Below are 19,832 nucleotides of genomic sequence, written 5' to 3' on the forward strand. Positions count from 1 at the left end.
TTTTTTTTAATTCCAATCTTTACATCTCCATCTTAATATCTATAATAAAACTGGTAATAAGGTTTGCGCTTATTTCTAAAGATAAGAAAATATCATTTTATCGTCCAGTTATGTCGAACAATATCGCATAATTCCTTTTGGGGATTTTCTGCGGTGACTTATCCTTCTAGTTATTACTTAGATATATATCACAAAGATAGCATTTATGACACCAGGATTTTAGGATTACGCGTGATCCGGGATTCGAATTTTCAATTGTACTCGAGAATTTTCTGAATGGCCGAAATTCTTTTTTTCTCCCTTTCTTTCTTTCTTTCTTGTAACGAAAAAATTAAACGGTTCGAAGTGATGGTTCTTTAGTGATGTGGAAGCGATTAAAGTGAAAAAATACAGAAGGAAATTCTTAGATTTTTTTGAGTTGTCGTTTCTCTAATCAATGAAACAGTATTGACGCCAGTGAATGTCCCAAAGGCCGCTAACTTACTATGCTAGAGGCGCCTCTCTGACTGAAGTTTCTCTTTGTCCTTGTACGCCATTTTGTTGGCTATTTGCCCGGTCTGCTACAGCAATGCGACAATCTGCTACAATCTCTATAACTTTTTAAATAAGCGCCCTCGTGCCAAATTCATACCAATCGTTTCGTACGTAAAACTTTCATCCTCTGTTAATTATCCAAGGAAAATTATCTATAACCCGCATTAATTCCTCCTTAATATTACTAACGTAGTGTTACCTCCTTAAAAGAGAAATTTCCTGTTTAAATATATATATATATATATATTAAATGGATTATTGAGTCATTAACTATTTTTGTACTTCTAGCCGAAACAAAATATAAAAGAATGTAGTCAACTCTCATAGACTTATAGACTTGTAAAAAAATTCGACAGAAAATTGCAATTTGGACTCCTAAGTGTAGAAGAAACAAGCTGATTGCTGTCTCTGACATTAGGACAGCCTCGCTTGACAGGTTAGATCTACCAAAAAAAGTAAAATAAAATAATAAAATAAAAAAAAATTCATTGAAAGATTAATGACGCGATGCAACATGTCAATGATGCCATTTGACAATTTAATCTTATTGAAGGCTGTTTGACTGGATAAAAAGTTTTTTTTTATTTTCTGTTTTTTATCCACATTAAAGTCTTTCTCGTGGCTGTAAAGTAATATACACGTATTAATTGTATATTGCGAGTTTTTGTTGCAGCTTTTTTTCAGCTTAACAGCAGCGGAATACAAAAAGAAGGGGGAAAAAAAAGATATTTAAAAGAAGTTTAAAGTTTTATTGTACGGAGTAATAAAGTTTAACAGTGTTTAGCTAAGAAACCAAGCCATTCTCTCTGCGCTTTTAACTTAATAAATTTACGGCTTTATCTGCTATGATGTGCCATGTATAGAATCAAGTTGAAAGCGGGTTAGAAATAAATCCAGGCAACGTTTCGCCCGGAGTAATTTCAGCAATAGCACGTCCCTACTAAAGCTCAATTTATTTATTCATATACGTAGCGCGGTAATGCTGGTAACAGTGATTCGTCATTGGGTCCAGACTACCAGGCGAATGCTGATGCGGACCGCGCACGTAACCTAGCAACGAGATGACAGTGATCCACCAAGAATGATGATCGAATATAGATGATCTCTTGACGGTTGCTAGCTATGAATGTTTCAAGAATATGACGAAATTAAAGATTATAGGAAAGAAAATTGGTATACGTTGTCACATATTTTAAAAGTGGACCACTACGGCACGTGAACACCAAAATTTTCCACACATTACTGAAATATCGATATTTTCCATGGTATAGTTTTTAGAATTGATGGAGTTATTTTATGCCGTCAAAACTTACTTAAAAGCGTAAAGTGCGCATTTGAATATTTAAATTCCTAGAAACATTTTATAAAAATATTATATATATAAAATATTTTTCAACTAAAAATACAAAAATATGCACTTAATCTTTCATAAATTCTGAATATTGGATGTTTTTTTTTTGTTTTATACGAAAAAAATGTATGAGAAGTATGCGATATTCTTACTAAAACAGAAAATATAATGCGCTTTTAAACAATTTATCGAATTCGCTAGATGATAACACATTATACATCGGGTATATTATACAGTTCTGCACGTAAAATATATAGTTAATATATAAATAGAGCATTTAACATATAGAAAGGAAAAATTGAATAGGAGGAAAAAAAAAGAGGTAGTTCTTTAACATAAAATTCAAATATATTTATTTATATTATTATAAATTCTGTGAGCTTTTTTCATGCATCACTCCATCAAAAAAAGTGATTATAAAAATCATTAATAAAACAAATGGATTAGCTCGATCGATCCATCCGTCATCGCGACAGATACAATGGATGACTATTCCAACTGAAAGAATTTATTTTATTAAAAAAAAGGAAACCAAAAATAAAAAATAAAAATTAATATATTACAATAAGAAATATTATTTTTTTTTTAAAAAAAAAAAAAGGAATTTAGCGTAGTAGAAAGTTGAGATTTTTGTATTTTTTTAAATAAAATTGAATAATTGAAAGGGTGAGAAATCATTTTTAAATCCTGAGATTTAAAAGAAGGGATACAAATTTTTGCATATTCGATTCGAAACACGAACGTCTCGGAGAAGAGACTGGCAAAAAATAACAATGAAACATTTACATGATACGTAGACATCAACACAAATTGTTCTTTCATTATATTTTTTACTAATATTTAAAATTTAAAAATAGAAGCTTTAGTATTTATACAGCATTTACGGAGAGGATTCAAGAATTATTATTTTTTCTATTGGTAAAATATAAAGATTTATTCTTATTCTCCTTCCATTCGACTGCTTCAATGGCTTCTTTCGGTATTTATCTAATAATGTTAAATTTATGGCTATATATATATTCCTTATTAGAATATGAGTAGAATTTATTTCCATTAGAACGGAGTAAGATGTAATTAATATAAGAAAGAAAGAAGGGGGAAAAAACAGGAATTCATTTTGACAAATCAAACCCGCATTTTTCTCTTTTTGTAAAAATTTTACGTCAAAATATAACTCATTCTTCAAACTTTGGAGGTATTTGATAGTTCTTCAGCTAGTAATACCGGAAGATATATCTCTTCCTCATCACGCATCACTACTTCTCTCCTTTTCTTTAAACTCCGTCGTTCAGTATTGACTTCATCTATCACTTCTCTTCGTCATCGCGGGGACTCTATCACGTGTCTGTGCGTCAGTTCCGGTGGATCTTGCCTTTTTTTGGGGGTGTGGGGGTAAGAAAAAGGCGACGGGGCGAACGAGATGTATGAGACGATAGAATTTTCCTAAACCTTTTTCTTTAACAAATGATATAAAATCAGGAAATCATTTGTCTTCGTAATTAATGATGTAATATTTAGTGTTATTTAAATGGAATTTTTGTAATTATGTTCTGTCCTATTAAATTTGAGTAATTGCCAAATAAATAAGACGTAAGGAATTTTTTTTAATTAAAAAATAAAATTAAATTTAAAAAAAAATTTTAAGGCAAGGTTAAGTTTTTAAATCAAAATTCTTCTTGTTTTTAAAGAAAATTTACAGGAGAAGAATTTCATTTTAATTAATTTTATAAATATCGAGAATTCGAAGCGTGTTGATGTGCAGAGTTCAAAACGTATCGATTTAAAACTCAAAATACGTTGATTACAAGAAGTTAAAATGGAATTTCCAGAACTCAAAATCTATTTTTTAGAATTCAAAAGTTGTCGGCTTCTAGAATTCAAAAATAAGTCCACATGCTTCGAATTCCATATGAAATGTTTATATTCTCATAACTCAAAAACATTTTCTGAGAATTATTTTAATTCTTTATTTCCTAAAAATAATTTTCCATTAAGTGCTTTTCCGGTTAAATTCACATAATTTGCTAATTAGTTCTCATTTATCTGTTAATTACTTTGTAATTAATTAACATTTTCAAGATCAGTTTACGTATTATACAATAGTTTACTTGTAGGATGGAGTAGATATAAATTCATTTTGATATCTATGCCCGCTGATCTACGTTATCTTCCAAAAATTACGTCGGGATGAATTCGTGCAATTAATTGTTTGCGAGAATTAATTAATGTATCAGATTTATGAACAGACATACGGACTGATTACAATATCGGAATTCAAACTTGTTTACTGCCTTGAGTCGGTGAATAATTCTCTATTAATAGAATAAATACGGGTTCGATTTCATAGAATATTTTCCACATAAACTGGGGCGGAGAGGGAGGTGAGAGAGAGAATTTCTCACTAAACCATTAACTAATGGTGAATGTAGCACCAAGAATTTAATAAAAATATTTTTCACCGTGAATATTTCGTTAAGATAATTAAGCTCTTGGGAAAATGAAAGAAATTCTAATTTAATATAAATAATTCTTAGAGCTTAGAAGAAAAAAAATATATATATATATATATATTCCAGCTGATTATCATATTCTATTATTATTATTCCGCTTTTACGGAATTTTTTTAATTGAAAAAAGAATTTTTTCTGCCTTTCTTCCTTATAAAATATTCGAATTTATTTATAATTATCTACGATATAATGAAATCTTGATCATCCGGCCTCCTTCCAGTTATCCGGCACAATCAGCTTCCGTTTCTACACGCGCTGTTTTCCTCTTTACTCGCATTTCATTTCCGTTTACGTATTTACATTTACTCGCTTTGCCTACCTCCAAAAACGAAGGGTGTGAGGTCACGTCATTCGTTGCATTTAAGGCCTACTCTTTATGCCTACTCGGTAATCCGGCACACTCGACTGTAAAAGGGATGGTCGAATTAGCGAGAAACACTAGTGTATTTACTTACCTATTTATGTATTAGAAAAATTATTAAGTAGAAACTAAAATAAGGAATACGACAGTACTAAAAAGTAAATATTTAAATGTATAGAAATCTTATTAAATTTATCTTAAAAAATTAATTATATGCACAAACCAATTTAGGAACGATACCCGGAGACGACATCGTTTTGCAAATATTTATAGACTTTAAAACGTAGAATATAAATTTTTAAATTGCAGCAGAAATGTCATTTTTCTTTCGGCGAAGTCTCCATTTCTAATTTGAAAAATTTACAGTTTCTGTTGTAAAAAAAAAAGTCCTTAGAAATTTATTATTTTTAATTTCGGAAATTTAGATTTTAGCGATTTTTTCCAGGAAAAAATACATATTTTAAGCGGATAAAAACTAAAAGAAAACAATACAAATTTATAACTGATTTTTTTTTTTTAAATACTTAAAGCTTTAAAACAACTTTACTTAAATAAGAGAAAAGTTTCCATTATTTATAAAGAAAAAAAGGGGGGGATATTTGTCACTCCTTAACCTTCTCTCGCCTGGAATCATCTACAAAAATGAACTATAAGACTTTTACGACGGATATATTTTATAATTATAACCTTCCGTCGTGACGGATAAATTAAATTTAAACTTATAAAAATTCTAATTTATTTTAATTACAGAAAATTAACCGTTCTTCGTAAGTTTATTCATCCGAACTGAGGTAAATTAAAGAAAAAAGGGGGGGAAATTTTTACTCGCTGGAATAATTTAGTATAGAAAAAATACGAAAGATTAATCGGATGATTTTCTTACAGTAAACGAAATTTATTACGTCCCTTTTTTTATTTTTTAATCATCGGAATATTTACAGTCGGATGATGATCGAAAGTGAATGGCTTTCACTCAGAAAATCCAAATTTTTTGAAGCTAGAAATGTAATAAGTTTGAAGCTGAAAATAAATGCAACAAGACATCGAATAGATAATATTAAAAAATGCATTTTTGTTTTTTTTTTTACTCGAAAAGGAGAGTATTAACTTAAGTTAAATCCATATAAATCACCGCCGTAGACCTACTTTAACAAGGGATGAAAATGTATATTTTTACGTAATATCCTTACGCAATTTTAATTAATACACTTTTATTCGATTTAATTAACAAATGCATCATTCCACTCCAATAAGTTGTTGACTTTGAATGAATATTCAAATATGCGGCAACTTTCGTTTATTAAAATATCAAATAAAAGTCGCTTTATTGTCGACCAATTCGTCCTTCTAAAGATCGTATCCTCGATTTTAATCCTTAATTTGAAATTTAAATGTGTTTAAAAAGTGATGCTGTGCCAGGCGGTGCCTCCAGGAAAATTTTATGGACTATATTTTTTTTTTTATACTAAATTCTGGAATGTCGAGTCAATTATTTAAGGTTAGAAACATTTAATTTAAAGAAAAATTGAATGATTAAAAATAGTAATAATTCATTATTTCATTTGTGTAGTTAAGTATCATTAGGAAGAAATGCCCGGACAAATATTATTGTAGAAGACAGATGTTGGACACATTTTACAGAAAGTAAACATCGTTTAAAAATTGTTGATTTGCCAAGCTTAATGATGGAATTTCGCGAAAGTTTAATGAAGATTCATTAAAGAAAACTTTCTGTTTAGATAAAATCTTATCGAATTATCATTTGCGAATATAATTTATACGAATATTAACATTACGTTCGAGACACAACGTAGCTATTTTTATTGCCAGGTGAATATGCGTAAATATTTATCTTTATTAAAAGGTTCTTGCCTAAAGCCACGATTGACTCGATTCAATATTTACTCATTCAATTTACAGAATAAAGATTTAAAATCACGTGCCATTTGACCTTTTCCATTGGTAAAAATTTGAATTTCTCTTGGCCGTTTTAAACCAATTTCTCCATCCAATTAAAATGCCGCATCTACTTCTTCAAGCTTATAGATTAAATTCTACTCTTTTTTTTTTCTTTTACTCTGCCGACTACTTCAATATTTCAGGTGGAAGAAAGTTTTCCCAGACGTTTTCTTTAGTAAATAACAGATGGTAATCATTTATAGATAGAAATCAGTGATTAAATAAGTCATTGAAGGAAGACGTGCCATTCAGTTCGGTCCACGTGAGTTTTGAAAATATTTTTTGCCTTATGAAAATATAAATAAGATAGATATAAATTTGTAAACTGGTTTAAAAAAATTTTAACCATTTTTTCTTACGTAATTTTAATAAAATGACTAGAAAAGTTGGAAGCTGATTAAGCTATAGACTTTATATAATTAAGATAAAAAGAAAGAAGTAAAGAAAAAGGAATAAATTCTATTGATACAACGAAGCTATAACTTCTTGACTGGAGATCGATATCTATAAATGTCTCATTGTTGATATTTCTGCAAAAAAATTAGGAAGCGGTGACGACAATTTACACGTTATTCTCTTCCTCGACTTTGTAAGTCAATATAACTTATGTTAATGAAGTATTTAAAAATTTATCTGTAAAAAAATCGAATTAACTCTTCTCCGAATTTAGCTATATTCAAACGAAAATGAAAACAATTATTTAGCTAGTTGCGTGCTTTGTCTACGAGAAACTTTCTACTTTAAAAAAGTAAGATTTTTTTCCAAGTTTCTTACTAGAATCTCGGTATTTAAAGCGAATTCTGATGATTATACAGGTATTCAAATTTGGCCATTTCAGCATATTTCTATTCAAAGTGGAAATTTGTCGAAGAAGTTTATGCCTAGATATCTCGAGCTTATCCGATGCCACGAAAGAGGGGGAAAAAAGTATAAAGTAATCGATCTTTTCGCTACCTGATCTGTTGAGAAGAGAAAGAAAGAGTCAGATTCGATAGATACACATCTGACAGTCGATACTATAGGCAATGTCATAGCCACCTGGACAACTCGAACTTTACAGGATCAGTTTTGACCATGTCTTGTTTCTTTTGTATTTTCTCTGATCGAATATAACTTGTAAGTCAAACTAAACGATATTTATGCTTTCCAAGCTTTGCTGTATATATTTAAAGACGGCTCAACGTTTTTATAAAAATCTCTCTGCTTTTCTTTAGCTCGCTTTCAAAAATATATCGGTAACCGTCTAGTTTATATAAGCCTACATAAATTTCTCTGTTTATTATTTAATTTCCTTATATCTACGTAACGTATACACATTAATTTGTGTGTGGTAAGTAATAACATATTTAAGCTTAGATAAAACCAAATATTAGTTAAATATACATTATCTTTATTACAAGAGCATTCTCTAAATATGGACTATTTTGTTACAAAGTTAAAGAAAATTTTAAACTTTTCTGCAATTCTACAGATAATTACTCCAGTTTATCTTCTAGTAATGGAACCTCTTTGCATCTGTGATTAAAAGAAAGATAAACCCCCGAAGAAGAAGGAAGTTTTTGAATTTTCGATAGTGTCTAGAAGAGAGTTAGTGCCAGCTGACACAGATTACAGTAGTTGCTGGCACAGCTGACTTCCACTGTAGTAGTTAGGAGACAGTTACTACACGTCAGGTTTACCTCTTGATATTACGCTTTAGAATTTATCCGCTGTTTTCGTTTATTCTCCTAACAGCAATAAAAATAACAATAAGACTAGATAGAAACTCGCACCCGCTTTAATTTTCCAATTTATCTTCTCGACTATTTTGTTAGCAAAGAACGTAACTGGAAAGGGTAAACTAATGAGTTTTAAATTATATAATTTCTTTAGATGATGCCTGAACGCGTAACAAACAAAGAGAGTATAGAGAAAATTGCTAGCGCATATTACATTATTGATGATAAATGGCATTTAGACGGAATCCTTTTAAAGATATCATTACTTAAAGATAAGTTTATCCAGTCAAATTTTAGATTAGGCGGACAAATTGCCGCATCGAGATTTATCACGACTTCATCAACATATCAGTTTTATAAAAAGTGCAATTTTTCAAGTCAGATAGCGCATCTTTGTTCCACGCATACATTCATCAGTACCGGAAAACATTCTACGAAATCAATGAAAAATTTGTGAACTCTTATTCAAACATTGGAAGAGAAGATAGCTGGGTTACTACAACATCATTTTTTATCCATAATCTCCTGAATGATGTACGTCGAAAGCAGAAAAACGCATTTTCATTCAATCTTATACAGGTGAACTCTTCTTTTTTACCTTTTTTTTTGAAATATCACTCTACGTTCGTCGAGTTTAAAGAATTTTAAGATGAAGAAATGCATAAGAAAGAAAAAAATACATCAGAGAGAATGAAGACAAAGAGATGGCTGGAAAAAAGATATCGGAGCGAATAATAGACGTTAACTACAAAAAAATAAATTTAAATAGAAGGAGAACAAGTAATAGCTACAGTATAAAAATCCCCATCGGAGAAAGCAATAAACATTAACTTAAAGAAAAAGAAAACAAACTGTGTAATAAACATTAAACAAACCTTCTCCTGTATGTAAATTAGTTTAATTTAACATTCGTTAATCCGTTTAAATCGAAAAACATTTAAAGTAGTACAAATCTTCATTCCTTAAATCTTGAATTAAACGAGACAATTAAAATACTTTTTATTAGGTTTAAAACTTCTAAAAACTGCCAAGTAAAATGGATGAGAGGAGCTTTCCCACTTAAAGCAAACTCGTTTTCGTGAATAAATTAATACAGCGTAACGTCTTGACAATTATATAGTTCTCTATAGGATTACATTAATTACTGCCAGTATGCAAATTAGCCGGCTGCTTTTTTAAAATTGTCTAAGATACTTGAAGTAAGACGAAGTGGAACCAAGAAATTTTACTACCAACTGTTGCTGTCAAAACTCTTTAGCATAACATCGAACCGATCTTAATGATATTAGCGAGATAATTTATTCGGTCAACCCATTTCATTAGTAATTACCTCGATTGTGGATATTACGAAGTATGCTATATTAAATTAAGTTCCTCTCCGAAGAATAAGCAACGTTGCGCTACTTTCACTTATTTTCTCCAGCTTTGCTTCCAATAAAACACGCTTCAAGGACAAAAACTAAGACAAAAATCTAAACAGTAAAAGGAAAAGAAGAAAAAAAAAATATGGTGGATGGAGCAATGCGTGAAAGAACAGCTCGGAGGATGGCGTGATAAATTTGTTACCTAATGAATTAATGGTCAACCGCAGGAGCATCACGCTTGTAACGATACAGTAAATCTTATAAAAGTAATTTAGCAGAATTGGCATTTTGTATGTAAATCAAAATCATAATTGCACCTCCTCCAGCAAAATATACAAATATAGTTTCAAAATGTGATTTTAAATTAAGGAACAACGATTAGCCTGCAGGAATTCGATTTTAACGTCGATTTTCATTTAATTCTATTCTTAAACATAATCAACTCGTAAAAATTTCTCCCCGGGATATTACTCAATCGATAGGAGAGATTTAAAAAATTATCGTAGCCTTTATTATTATTTTGTATCCATCTTTTAAAAAAAATTGAGTTAAATTATCTACGAAGAAACTTTATAGACTCCGAAATGTATAAAGAATAGGAAATTCGATTTTGATTTTAAAATATCGGAAATTTAAATTCTCCTTTCATCTTTTATTTAAAAGGTTTATATTTTTTTTATTTTTTGACGTATGGCCCTTCCTATTTTTAAGCAGTTTCGTGTAGAAGATTCCGTTTTAATATTGATGTATACCTGTAAATATTCGGGTTCAAAACTTATTTTTAAAGATAGATCACTTTACATAAGAAAAAAACAGTAACTAGATATACGTATATATACCAATCGTCCGAAAATTCTGATATTAAATTCGAGTTATATTTTAAAGTGAATTACTAGGAGAAGCTTAAATAAAGGTCAAACTGTCAAAGAGGGGAAAAAAATCTTGTTTGGATAAAAAGAGACGGCTTAGCATTATCGAAGATTACAAGGAAACCCTTTAACTCTGAATGAAACTCCAAAAAGGGTTTAATACTGCTTAACACGAGCAGGTACATCGCCGATGCACAGTCGTAAATTCTACCTGGATAGCCTTGTTAATGGGTAACAAAGCGGCCATTACTGCACTCATAAACGTTTATTGTCGCCGTGAGAAGCGAGAATGGAGTAGAATTCATTTTCTCTAAATGGCAAAAAGAACTAGATACAAAAATACCAGAAAGATCTACATTCGTATCATTAGTCGACAGCTATTTTTATTTTATTATACAAACATTAGGAAACGAAGGATAAAAAAAAAATCCTCCTTAATGGCTCATCCCACATAAAAGTCTGGGCTAATTTAATGCTCTTGTTTTCTTCTACAGAGGATTCTCGTCACCTCAAAAAACTACTTCTAGTCCCGTTTTTACTGGAGCAACGGTAAATATAGAATAATAATTCGGCCGTGTAGTCTACACGGCAGGTTCCATTCGAATGGATCGGAAGGGTGAAGAACTCTCATAATTTTGGGTTGGAGTAAAGAAGTTATTCCGGTCGAATATTTTTAATAAAAGATCTTACAGTAAATTTACGCGGAGACTCACGACCCTTATTCGAATGCCATTTAGTAGTAATTGACGCCGAGGAATGCTTAATCTAAGCAAGTTCACTTGAGAGAATCGGTGGTTTCCCTTTGAGCCAAATAACTCCAGAATCAATTTTCCAGCTGACTAAATCTCTCGAGTCACCTGAACTGGAAAGACAATCACGCGAGATCGCTAGAGATTCCGCCTGTACAGAGTGCACCAAGAAGATCATTGTAAATCAACCGCGCCCTTAAGCAACTACGCATTCCGACCGATAATTTATGGCACCCACACTAACACGAATTTCGCATTTTGTGCGGGGTACGCTCCGGGTTTTCTTACACATTTTTTTTTTTTTTAAATAATTCGAATACTCCTTTTAAGTAAAACGTTAGTCAGTGTTACGAGTCGTGATAAATTGTACGGGTAAATATTATAAATTCCATCAACGATGACTCCCGAGGCTGCGGGACGGCACGTCGGAGTCATCTGTCATCGTGATAGAAAATGGCTCGAGGCGAGAGTCAACACCATTCTATTATCGCTCGTGACTTTAGTACGTCACTTAATTAAAAAAAAAATTGCAGGCCTGTTCGATTTTCCCTGTTAATTTGACAATTGTTAAAAGATGTCGCCATTAAAAAGCAAGCTCTTAATTCATTTACTTTACATTGACGCATTAAAAAATAAATAAATAAAAATAAAGGAGAAATCGAAGTTTCTACCCGATCAAAAATGTCTTAAATATTTTTTTCTTCCGTTGGTGACTTATGAAGAAAAATCCTCTAGAGACTTTTTTACTGTCTAGAAAGAATATTTATCACAGTTTTCTCCCTTAAAGTTCTGTTATAGATAACCGAGTTGCACTTCAGGTTAGAAATCCATCATTGTTCATCGAAAAACATTAATGCAGAGCTAGCTGGATCCGGATTTATTTTTCTCCTCTTATTTAAATAACAGAATGACTAATCTTATTTATACTTCGAATTTGTTGACAACCGACAAAAGTTGCAAACGACCGAGATATATCCAAACCCAACTCTGTTATAGCATCATTTCTTTTTCTTTTTTTAATATGAAGGAAACCAAAATATTGCACTCTCCCCATTGAGCTTGGCAATATTTCTACTGAAATTTCTTTTTCTCCGTTTTAAAAAATATTTTATTCAATAACTAAACTATTTTTAGCTGGTTTTTTTTTTCCACCGGCAGATTCGTTTGATTCGCTTTAGAAAGATTTTTAACTGGAAACAAACGTTGCAGTTTGTGTTCCGACTTGGTTTACGAGTCCATTATTTCTACCGTGTGATTCTCACATTTCAATTTCTCTTAAATTCTTTCCTTTAAAAAAAAAAATAAAAAAATAACGTCTCGACACGGAGAACTTAAACTACACGCGAAGCTGTTGTGCAGCGCTGTATAAATTGCTTGAGCAGCATTAATTAAATGAACAGCACCGACCGAATTGTGTTAGTCGAGTGCGAGACTACGTACCAAAATAAAATCGTTTATTTTAAGCTCGAACGTGATCTTAATTACAAGAATTTCACGCTTAATATAATCTCGGTGTAAGATTTACTGTAGTAAAAAGATTATGAAATTTAAAAAAAAAAAAAAAAAACATTATCTTTGCAGGTTGGAAGATATTCAAAATTCACATTTGATATAAAATAATATCTGAGATGACAAACTAAAGAAAATCTTACGTATCCTAACGACGTAAATTAGTAGATATTAACCAGCTGAAATAAATATTCTGTAAATTATGCTTAAAAAAATACTTTCCTTACCGAATTCTTATAAAATTATTATTCTTTCGTTGCCAATTAATAATAATTTCTACTTATGACAACCAGCAAATGCTTGAAATTATATTGATTCTACGGAACTGATATCTAGAAAAACGTTAAAAAATCCGTAAATATTTAAAATTATTTCTTATAAAATAAATAGTACTAATATATAATTATTTTAAAAAGTTATCTATGGTAAAAAAAAGCATAATTATTAATTCTTTGAAGATTCAGCAATCGATTTTTTTCATTTAATACCTCCATTGTTACAGTTGTGCATGTCAAATGAAGTATGTAATTGAAAGAACGACATCGATTTTAATATTGTAAATTTATTTAAGTTATAACAAAGAAATTACATACCTATTAATTTTACGAAATAACTTTCTTATTAAAGGACAATCTTTTATAAATATTAATACATAGAAGGGATCAATTTTAGTTTAATTAAATAAACTTTACGGTGCAAATTGTTATTTCTTGCTAATAGTGTGATACATTCATTTAAGCAATTTTCATTCACAATTTACATTTAGAAATATGTCAATCATTTATGATTTTTTTCCGAAGGTACGACGGGAAAAAAGGATAGAGACGTAAAAATGAGGTTATTTTAAAACGGAAAACATTTGATTTTTTCCTGTTTTAAGGATTAAATATGCTCTTGTTTCTAATATTGTATTCGACTTTCCGTTTCTCTACATTTTTCTGATCAATTGGCATTGCTCTACATTATAAAATACTTCATGCTAGAAATTTGCTTACTTTGAATTTCCTACTTTAAATATGCCTATATACTTTTATCGTTTAAAATAAAAAAAAATCCTTATCGAAGCATTTAAGTATCTTGGTAAGCTCAAATACTTTTCGTAAAAAAAAAACAGAAAAAATTAATATATATTAATGTCTATTTAATCACATTATAAAAATAAAATAATTAAAATATAAAAGAAAAACTATCTACAATTATGCACTCAACAAGAATAAATTAATATTTGCTTTTTTTTTTTATATTCTCATTTAAAGTATTATATTCTTTTATCTCTAATATCTTTGATAGGGCACTTCGGAATCACTTGTGGTCGCCGGTATATCTTTTTCGGGTGTCGTAGCGATGCTACGTTCGTTCGTTCCATATGTCTGATTTCTGCTGTTGCTTATAAAGAAATCTTGAGAAGAAGAATGATGCTTCAGTATTTTGGGGGTAAATAACTGAAAAACAAAATTTTTTAAATAATAATAATAATAATTATAATCATTCGTAAATATCAATTGAGAATGTGAGTTTATCAATTTAGCTAACACAGAAAATGATAATTTCATTAAATTATTTCTTTTTTTTTTCGTGTCTAAAATAATACAGATTTAATATTTAAATCTTATCCACTGTTCTGTTTACTTATATTGTTTTGGATTAAATATTTTTGTCATCGAAATTATACAGCTGACGTTTAATCATAATAAATAATGAAAATATTCATATTTGTTCAACTATAAGGTTTTTTTTGTTCGTGAAGAGGGAATTATATAATTACTACGTAATACTTATAAATCACAAACTCGACAAGATTAGCACTTTTCTTAGATTTTAAATGATAGAATACGAATTTACTATTGTTTTCTTCGATTAAACACAAGATTAAATTACTCGAAATTGTTTAGTTTTAAATGTTTATTTGATAAATGACGCAGCCAAACGGAAATTCTGAAAATTTCAGATTCGAATCTCTAGTTACTGTAGATATATCATTTCTATTTTGTTCGTTTTTTTAAATTAATAATCTTTAAACAGAACCAAAAAGTTAAGATTAAAAAACAACGCAGATGTCTGCTAGAAAAAAAATCCTAATGATAATGAGAAATCATTAAATTTATAATTGATACATAAATTTACTTAACAATAAATGAATGCACTGCTTAAAATCTTGTCCTATGAACCTGATATACAGATCGCATTTAAAGGGGGGGAAACAACTGAATTTTGAAAGTTCTGAAGACAAATTCAATCATATCAAATCATCTAAATCAAATATGGCTTTTTTACGTAATTTAGAGTATCAAAATTTTTTTGTAAATTAATTATAACGAATGAAATTAAATTAAATAGATGCAAGTCACGAAAATCTCAACGAAAAAACAAAATAAAAAAACCAGACAGTAAAAGGGGAAAAAGCCCGATAGATTTAACATCTGCACTTTTTTCTTCAATGTCCAACCAGGCGATGGATATTGAACTAATCATTCCAGACATTTTGATCTGGAATAACTTTTGATTGCACGAATAATTTTTTCCCTCAGATTTTTACTCTTAAATCGAAAATCCAGACAGCATCCACGTTTTGAAAACACATTTGTAACGTTTCCATTACTTTCTTCCAGAGCAATGTTAAAATCATAACAAAAATAGAAAGCTATACCAAAAATTCTAAGAGTATAAAAAAATATCAATGTAAAAAACAGGAAAATGATTGAAACCACTATGAAACATTCCTACATAACTAAAGGAATACTTCGAATGTGCTCTATGTATCACACAGTTTACAAAGAACAATTAGAATGATCAAAGAAAATATGCAGCAGTAACAAATCATCTCCCTAAGAAAAAGAAAAAATAAAACTTTAAATCTCTAATCACAAATGAAAAACATTAAATACTGTAAATCTTTTAAAGCATGAAATAGAAGGACGTTTCAATCAAATTTATAAACAAAATGCAATTTGGAAGTTTCTATAGTGATTAAAAAACAAAATCTAATAGTCTTTTCTACCAGAAAATGAATCCTAACAATAATAATAAAATATTGCAGGCATTTATTCATATATGAATAAATAACTGCAATATTATATTATTATTATTTGGCAAATTTCAACCTTCTTTAAAAATCATTAACAGTTTACTTACAATTATTGATTGTTTAATGAAAATTGATGTTAGAATTTTATATATTATCAATGTCTTCAACTAAGTTATTTTTTGAAAAATAATCTGATGATTTCAATAACTAAAATAGCTTTTTAAAATCATTGTATCTCTTTAAATAACAATTGAAGGGGTGAGTGAAAAGTGATATAAGTGACAAAACTGTTTTATTTATTAAAAATACATATCTAAAAAAATCATTTTAAGTTCACTAATAATAATTTATAGAAAATTTTATAATATATACTATTCTAAAAACTTGCAATAAAACTATAATAGTACATATTATAAACAAGTAGGTAAAGGCTAAAATGCAGATTAAAATCTTATATTTACTTATTTGTAACACTGTTATTTCACTACTCATTTATTTTATTACTTTCTTATAAAAAACATATAAATAATTCTTCTAAATCTATTTAATTCTAAAAAAAAAAGCAGAAAAATCTTGATTCCCTTTATCTTTTTCAGTGATAAAATAAAAATTTATTGTATTCAATATATAAACTTATGAAAAATTTGAGCTAATGTATATAATTAAAATGCAAATTAGTTTAATTTTAAAATTCATCTAAAAGTCTTGGATTTATGCCAGAATGGAAACTTAAAATATTACGTTTTAATTGCAATGAGATAAATTGTTCCGTAATGTTCTTTAACATATTAACTTGAACAGTTTATCAAAATTCTAGGAATTGTACAAATATAATTCAAATGATAGCATTTTGAAATAAAAAAATGCATAGCAAAACAGTAGTGATCTTAATGTAATTTCTCAGAATATGGTTAAATTATCATTTGTAATCCTATTAAATTATGCAAACATTAATTTATATGTAGAAAAATTAACAGATGAGTATTATTTATAATAAAAACAATTAAAGGTATTTTTTCCTAGAAAAAAACTAATTCAGATATCTTGTGTTCACGATCCATAAACATAAATAATAAAATTTAATACAAAATCAATATCACAGATCGTATCTAATAAAAAACTGTTTTACTGTAAAACTTAAGGTGAAAAAGAATGCTATATATTCATATATTCAATACTGTTCTTATTGGAAAACTTATTGGAGAAAAGATAGATTAAAATATACTAAAAATAATAAAGTTGTTGACATTTCATCAAAACATTTTCTAAAAGTTTTCTGAAAAGATATTTACTCTACATAATAAAAGACTGATTAGGCAACACAAAGCTCCAGCATATTAAACCCATGTGACTAGCCACAATTTTACCACATTACAGATGGATCTGACTAAGAATGAGGTTAGGCCAATATAAGTAAGAGGTAGAGGAATATATCCTGACCTACTCCCACAAGAAATAAAATTTTTATTCGTATTGTTTACATTTTATTTATTTTGACAGAATTGAATATATATATATATATATGTGTGTGTAAATTTTAATGGCTCAAATTGTTTAATTATCTTTTAAACTTAAAAAATGTAAATTATTCTACAGAATAATACATTTATTAAAATATTTTGAAATGAATTTAAATTAATAAAGTTTTTGTTTATAAGATATTCTCTAAAAAATGTTTTGAAAAGATTATTATAATCAGAGCATAAAATATTCTTGAAAAAATTCTAAGAAAAACAAAAGTTTAATACTACAGTATATCAAATAGAGAAACTTTTCAACCAAAATTCCATTTTTTTTTAGATACTTGTTTTCCAAGTTTATATTCAGGTATATTTGTATATTGTTTATTCAAATCCAATTTTTTTTTCTTTTGAATTTCTGAAAATACAATTATAATTAATGCAATTCAAATATAAACATTTTGCAGAAATAGTTTATATGAGCATGTAACTTGTACTGATTATTATTTGTTGAGTGAAAACAAATACAAAAGAAAATTCAAAATTGAATTAAATTGTGTAGTTATTTTTATTTTATATTAATTATGAATTAAACATATTTAACAACAAAAAGTTTTATAAATTAATCAGTTTTCATTAATTTTGGTATGTAAAAAATACATGTATGAATAAAAATGAAAGCAATGTCTTCTATGCATTGTAATTATTATGGATGAAAAACACTCTTAATTATCAAAAATATAGAAATCGTGATAAATTCAAGAACAGTGTTTTGCAAAGTTGTGGAATTTTAAAAATCAAACAATTTGTGATATACAATTTTGTCACTTATAAACATTTTGTGGTTTCTCTTTTTGTGATTGTGCTTTCATAGAATCTTATGTGTCTCAATTATATCTGTTCATTTCTAAGAAATAAGTTAATTAACTTATCTATTAAGATAATTAATAGATGATGATATTTTCATCTAAACATTTTATTAAATTAGAATTTATCATTATCAAACCTATATTTGGAACATTTGTTTTAATGGTCTTCTCGTGTTTTAAATCTTACTTAGCCTAGGAATGCATGTGGGGTTTTCTGTTGCATGACAGAAAATCGTATATGCATTCCTATGCTAAAAATAGGTCTGGTTACATCTTTTTAATCACTACATTTATTTGGTAGTTTATGCATGTGTTCATATTTTTCTGTGCGCTTCATTTTTGTGACTAAACAATCACACATGCATTCCTAAGCCTATTTTTCTTACATATCCTTTAATAAAACATGATAAGTTTTAAATTTTGATTTATTTATTTTTGATAATTACTAGAATTTTAGATAAAATGTAATAAACAATAATACTCAAATTCTAAAATAAACACTGTGTATTTTGGATTGAAATTTTCAAATGCAATCATTGTATTGAAATAAAATTTTTAATAAATAAGTATTTTTGATTTAATTATAATTAAATCATTAATAGATTATGTTAAATAGAACACAGAGTACTCTTAATATTTATGAGATGGTATATTTATAATCAAGCATTCATACAATCAATTCTTGTTTGCATTAAATAATTGGCTCAAGTGCTTTTAGCACTATTAGTAAATTATAAATTTTGGATAAATCATTTGTTAAAGTTATTTAGTAAATGTTAATTAAAATATTATTTTACTTAAATACTTAATGAATCCTTACTTTGTTTTCTGAAGAAAATTTAGGAGTCTGTTCTAGTCCATTTCCTGTTAATTCTACTCTTTGATTTAAATGCTAAAAAGAAATTTTTAAAAATATAATTTTTAGCTGTTGATTTCATTTATATATATATATAAAAATCAAAGCAATGAATTCATGAATGCCAGCGAGCCTCATCTACTTCTGACAATATATCAGTTTTGTCATGAATCAATATAAATTTAAAATTCATGAGTCTTATAAGTAATTGTTTATCTATAGTTTGTATAATATATAATTTTAAAATGTAGAATAATTAAAAATTTATACTTTTAAACTAAATATATTTCAAATATTAATCAGCTATTCAGGTTAAACTTATAAATCATTAATTAACTTGTGCAATTTTATTATTGTCAAATGTAGATACGACTTTTCTATCTGCTTTATTTATATTAAGATTCACAGTTCAAACAAACTGCAAATTATTCTTATGAATGAACCAAATATCTGTTTTATTAGAGCTTCTACTAAGTAGACAAACATGCACTTTTGAACTTTAGTACTTTCAAATTTTACAATTTATTTTCAAGCATTTAAACACTAAATTTTAATACAAATAAAAACTCAAACTTCTAAAACCTATTCAAAAGTAATTAAATTTAAAATTTTTTAAAGTTTGAAGCAGACAATTATGCATATTGCTTTCTTTTAGCCTTCAAAAATTGCAAAGATTTAATTTAATTTTTTAAAATTTA

General features: G+C 28.2%; 1 protein-coding gene across 3 annotated transcripts in view; it reads right to left on the reverse strand.

The window, feature by feature from the left end:
- Positions 1–13,142: 13,142 nt before the first annotated feature.
- The window catches only part of Tmem63 (transmembrane protein 63), a 175,155-nt gene continuing 168,465 nt past the window's right edge, over positions 13,143–19,832 (reverse strand). For 2 of the 3 annotated variants that reach the window (XM_067263938.1, XM_067263937.1), the window contains 2 exons: positions 19,099–19,170; positions 13,471–14,366 (listed from right to left, as the gene is read on the reverse strand). In XM_067263938.1, the coding sequence (XP_067120039.1) occupies positions 14,199–14,366; positions 19,099–19,170 (240 nt within the window). In that variant the 3' untranslated portion in view covers positions 13,471–14,198. Of the gene's footprint in view, positions 13,257–13,470; positions 14,367–19,098; positions 19,171–19,832 lie in introns of those variants that run through there. The other variant, XR_010879850.1, reaches the window with a different exon arrangement.

The sequence above is a fragment of the Centruroides vittatus genome, unplaced genomic scaffold (assembly GCF_030686945.1).
Source record: "Centruroides vittatus isolate TY-2023 unplaced genomic scaffold, ASM3068694v2 contig_18, whole genome shotgun sequence".
Classification (NCBI taxonomy): Eukaryota; Metazoa; Arthropoda; class Arachnida; order Scorpiones; family Buthidae; genus Centruroides; species Centruroides vittatus.